The 5,758-nt window shown below is 40.9% G+C and overlaps 1 protein-coding gene across 1 annotated transcript; it reads right to left on the bottom strand.

The window, feature by feature from the left end:
• Positions 1-3,075: 3,075 nt before the first annotated feature.
• LOC112284468 (mitochondrial phosphate carrier protein 3, mitochondrial) lies at positions 3,076-5,367 on the bottom strand. Its single transcript, XM_024524285.3, has one exon. It carries the CDS (start codon positions 5,052-5,054, stop codon positions 3,909-3,911), a length of 1,146 nt encoding a protein of 381 aa, XP_024380053.1. The 5' UTR covers positions 5,055-5,367; the 3' UTR covers positions 3,076-3,908.
• Positions 5,368-5,758: the final 391 nt, after the last annotated feature.

The raw sequence follows: 5,758 nt of genomic DNA, 5'->3' as shown, positions 1-5,758 counted from the left end.
TTTTTTGACACATTATCTTCTTTGGTAACTGTGCTCTTCATTTTGTAATTCCATTGCTTCTTTGGACAAATTGAGCATTGTGCTTAGCTTCTTCACAATATAAACATAAACCTGCTTAGCAACATTGAGTCTTTTCTTGCTTTGTGAGAGTTTTAAAATGTATCGTATCAATTTGCATTGGTTCCAGCCTTGATGAATATGTTTCAGAAAACTTGGAAGTTGCTGCCAGTACTTGACTTATTTCTCTTCAGCCAAGTCTTTGTTCTTGACACCTTTCAAATAATCGATTGTCTTATGGAATGGCTTGAGCAATAAATTGTTCTAAAGATTTTACTTTTGGCATTATTAATAACAAATCTTTGACACTATCTTTTAATCCATATCAAAATTGATTGATGAGTGTTTTGTCATTCCAATCCATATCACAAGCAAGGTTTTGGAATTCAGCATGTAGCGATTGATCATGATTCTTGTCGTAAAGATAAGAGTTTGGTCTTTGCTATTCGTTTTCAATGGCCGTAAATACTTTTAGGAATGAATTCAAATCATAAAGGATTCATAAATATTTTTCCATTAAAAATACAAACCAAGAGAAAGTACTTCTTGATAGAAGTGCGCCTATGAATTCAACTTGAATAAATCCATCAAGGTATTGGAAAGGGTGCAATCTTAGATAGAGCTCGACTTCTTACAAAAATCCTTGAAATTTTGATCTTATTCCATCAAACTTCTCAAGCATAATAATCTTTGTCCTTGTCATACTTGTAGAAGCAAAACTCCCTGGATTTGATTGTGAGGTTGATCTACTTGCTTCCTTCAATTATACAACTTCTTGCCATAGACTTTGAACTTCTTCTAAAAGTATAGGTATAGTGCTTCTATAATTCACGTTAGAAATATGTGAAATTTTCACTCTAAGAGTATTGATAAGCTCATAAAGATCTGCAATAGTTGCAAATTTATTCTCACTTCCGCTAGGTGTAGTATCCATAATCTTTCTTTTCATAGACAACTCAAAAAAATTCAAAAAGTTAAATTAGAGGAGGGTAATCCACAACCTCTAATAAAAATTTCCACAAAGAAGGATAATCCACTCTCTTAAGGAAAGATCAATATTAAAAAATAAGATTTTTTTTTAATTTAAAAAGTGGGTAGTCCGCAACCTTCAAAATACAACAATAGAATTGAGGTAATCCACTCACTTCTAAAACAAGACAAAAATAATATATTAGGAATCTTGTTAAATTATCAAAGATATGAATTTCAAATAAAAAAAATCCTCGATACACTCTCAAGTCACTGAGAAAAACTAGAAAGTCACTCAAAAGGTAATATAATATTAATTAAAATGGCTATTGCTAAAAACAAGAAGACTAGAAAGTCTTGAAACAAGACTAAGGACTACAACGGCATTGACAAGAGTGAAGAAGGCTTCACTCTTGCCTCCATATATACTCTGAACTAGGAGGTACGTGGCGATGTCCTATAAGACCTCCAAAACATATTGACTTCATTAGTCACATGTCTTAACTTGCAAGGCAAGTTATCTATGTATGCGCCACATGGTTAGCTTGTTCTACAAGCTACTATGTGGAGTTAACTTGTTCCACAAGCTACCAACATGTGGTTAACTTGTTGGCCAAATTTTCAACCTACAAACACATCTAAAGTCAAAATCAAGTCTATGAAGCTTCTAGAAAGCTTTACTAAAAGACTTTATGAAATTAATCTATATTTACCTACTTCTACCTAAACATGTAAGTAATTATTGAGATAAATGTATATATCCGTGACATACATCTTAAATATTATTTCAAAAATTTATTTACGCATTCTATCTATCCATCAATTTGAAGATGAAAGATCAAACAAAATTTTATGTCTATCTTTAAAATCTTAAAAAGGATTTTTCAAAATCTTAATACAAATTGAATCTTCCTATTTGATATAATATTCTTGAGCAATCTATGATAGCGATAGATGTTGTTAAGAAAAAAATTAGATGTTTCTTCATTTGTGATAGATTTTGTATATGATGTAAAATGTGTCATTATAGTAAAATCATCTATTATCACAAATTTAGAATCATACAAACATAAGACTAAAAGATTTGTAATAAAATCCATAGAAATAAAAGACCATAGTTGTTTTAAAATAGGTAATAGCTAAAGAAGTGTATAAAGTTGGTAACAAGGAATTTTTGATTTTAAACAAATGTCACATGATTGTTTAAAGTCTTTAGCTACTTTGAAGCACTTTCTAGATAATGACATTATTCTTCAAATGAATCCATAATTGTAAGAAGCTCTTTGTCAAGGATCTTGTAGTCAATCTCAATTTGTATGATTTCATGATTATTCAAAAATTACATATTTCTGTAATTTTTATTACTTAATTGATTTTTTTGGAAATGCATATAATCATAATTAAAGATAGAAAAAATTTTAAATATAATATAAACATTATAATTTAAATACAGTATAATCTGAAATAATCATCAAACTATGATTAAAATTATTTGGTCTTAATAGAATTATAAGACAATATTCTCTTTCTACTATTAATTTAAATTTCAATAATATTAATACTGCTTATTTAGGTCAATATTTCAATAATTTTAATGTTAATTTTATGTATAATTATTACTTTTTTATGTCACCAATATATATATATATATATATGTATATGTATATATATATATAATCCTTACATAATTATAATTTATTATATTTTGTTACAATAATTTTTTTTAATCTTTTCTTGAGATCAGAACAGATTCAACAAATGAACTAAATATTTGATGACGTGGCTTATTCATTCGAAGTTGTTAATTTATTAGAACTAAATCAACCCCTTCTATTTGTTTATTCATTAAAAATCATAAAATAAAAACACATGAATTATCTCAAAACTGTGTTTAAAATTTTTTAAAAAAATAAGATTGGTTCGTGCTGGAAATTGATATGTTTGACCATTATTTTCTGGTAGGTGCTTCTATGGTAGCTTTTCAAATCCAGGAGAACTGAAAAGGCAGAAACTCATCAGAGTAATCAAGTTACACTAGCACCGAAGATGTCCCAGAGACGATCACCAAGCAAAGCACCTTCTTTACGAAAGCCTAAGTTTACATTCATCATTTCACACTTGGAACTTGAATGAATACAACGATTTGCGCTATGACATGATTCCAGATTACTGACACGAACGTTTACTGACGCCCGTGAAAATTTTAATCAGACCCAGCTCTAGTACTTCACATCATGTGCAAGATTAGCGCAATATCACGCCCTCTACAGCACAACAATCTGCCACTTACCCACACAGCATATATGTGCAGAATGACCATCTAGCGTGTGCCCATGTAGCACAAAACACTGCATTGCCAAGCCGAGTTCACATTTAAGCATCACCCAACTACGCAATTTCGTGTAGCCTTCTACTAAACTGCCGACCCGTGATGTCAGCGCATGTTCAGCCTGCGCTTCGTCGACTTCTGATTTATCTCTCATCTCACCTCAAAAATAATACCATCGTCACCAAAGCGACAACACCAGCGTGTCATATGTCCTCAATTGAATGTACCATCTCGTCGGATCTATTCTCAACCCTATTACCTCTGCTCGCCGATGCTAGCTCCCACAAGTACAAGGGGACTTGCCATAACCTTCGCTCTTCCTGAATCTACTCCTGACCTATTCGATCTTGCCTACCCAAACATTCGCCTCACGCCACAGGATATCACAAACATATCCCACGCGCCCCTCTCGTTGCTCCCGCAAGGTGCCCCGAATGACTCGCATCCTTCTATGCTTCCTTTCTGTCCCCTGGCTGCTCAAGAAAAACGCCTTCCAGTCCTCACCGTCTTGTGCTTGCTCCTCACGATGCCTCCAGCTCTACGCTACTACCCCCTACGCTAACTTCCTGGGCTCCTCCACCACACCGCCCGTCGTCGGCAGACCCACGAACACCTTGAACGAGTCGTAAATTCCCCACTGCGCTCCCGTCAACGTACCGATCATGATGATACGCAGCGGCAGCCCGCGAGTGAATAACGCCTTCACCCCCATCTGCTTCACCGCCCCCGACACCGTTGCTTCCTTCGACTTGTTCAAGAACGACACCAAGTTGTCCGCGGGGTGCGAGATCACGGCGCACGCCACTCCCGCAATGTACCCGGCAGTGAACGAGATGCCCAACTGGGTGCCCGATGACACCTCGCTCTTAGGCACCGGCACCGCGTACTTGTAGATTGCCTCCACCGTGCTCTCGAATGTCGCGAACTTCATCATCGTGTACGGGATCTGCCGGCACCACAGTGGCACCAACCCCTTGAACAGCCCGCCCACGCCGTCCGACGCAATCAGCTTCGGCATCCCGTCCATGATGCCCTTCGCGAATCCCGGATTCGTCTGCACTCTCACCTTCACGGCCTCGAATGGGCACAGCCCGACGTCGGCGATCACCTCCGCTGACGCCGACGCCCCCAAGTAGATCAACGTCTTGAACCTCTTGGCGTCCTCGGCCCCGGCCATGTCCGAATACGTCTTCTTGAAGTACTCGTAGAACCCGTACTTGCAAGCGCCCTGCACGCTGTATCCCATCAGAGTCGGCACCCATCCGCGGACCAGCCCCACGGCGCCTTGCTCCTTCACCAGCAACGAAAACCCGCTCGAGATCGACTTGTACTTCTCGGGCGCGATCTGCATGTTGCACTTCACCACGTCGATGGGCGTCACCCCCATGTGCGTCAGCCCGCAGCACATCATCCCTCCCACGGCGCACGCGCGGTAGTACTCGCCCGAGAACATCACAATCTTGCCCGGCTCACTGGGGGAGGGCACCATCACCGACGACGCCACCCCGGTGGAGGTCTTCGCGGCGCTGGCCACCTGCTTGAACAAGCTGGAGGAGGTGTACGCCGGGGCCACATTGCTGCTGGCCTCCGTGGTCAAGGTCTGGAACAGCGAAGGGAGAGCAGAAATGCCAGTCCTGCGAGCCTCGATCGAGTAGAGAAATGCGGGCACCGTTGGGGTGCGCTTCTCGGCGAATATCATGACTGGGGGAAACTGGAGAATGAGCTCTGAGCGCTCCCGCTCACTCACCAGATCCACCAAGCAAGACTCTGCAATTCGAAACCAACAGAACAGCGTGATCAGGCACCGGAGCTCTTGGTGACAGTTGAAGGTCTGCACCCCCGCGCAATTTGACTTTGAAACCCAGCTGCCGCCGTGGTTTATTCGCTGCCTGAGGGAGAACCAATTGATTAGTTGGAGTTGCCATCACGGTTCCGAGATGATGGTGGGTACCCATAGGGAGGCATCAGGAAGTGTCCAACTCTGTCAATGCTGGCGCGCCAGGTTCAGGCCCAACACCTTTCATGACGTAGGTGCTGTGCACTCGAAGGAGCTTTCTCGGTGCGAATTCCGCGCACCAGGAAACCTTTTCCATGGTATCTGTTCCAGAAGGAACTAATTATGACGCGGCCTTGATGAGGAGGCACATTGGTATTCCCTTCGAAGCCTTCAACGGTCACGCGACGGCGTAACGGCGTCACTACATTTTCCCGACATCCCCTACGTCATCCCCGTCCATCCCACCGACTGCGTCACGCCGTCACTCCAAAACCCCGTCACCCGCTTCGACGTCTCTTTTCATCACTGCGACGGCGTCATTATAAGGTCGGAAAGGTAATGGACCTTATGACCTACTCGTAACTCCGACAGTTTCGAGCGATGTGAAGCCTGCGGGTTTAGTTTGC

The sequence above is a fragment of the Physcomitrium patens genome, chromosome 7, assembly GCF_059467195.1.
Source record: "Physcomitrium patens ecotype Gransden chromosome 7, ASM5946719v1, whole genome shotgun sequence".
Lineage (NCBI taxonomy): Eukaryota > Viridiplantae > Streptophyta > Bryopsida > Funariales > Funariaceae > Physcomitrium > Physcomitrium patens.
Note: the sequence above shows the minus strand (reverse complement) of the source record. Positions and strands in the feature narration are given on the sequence as shown.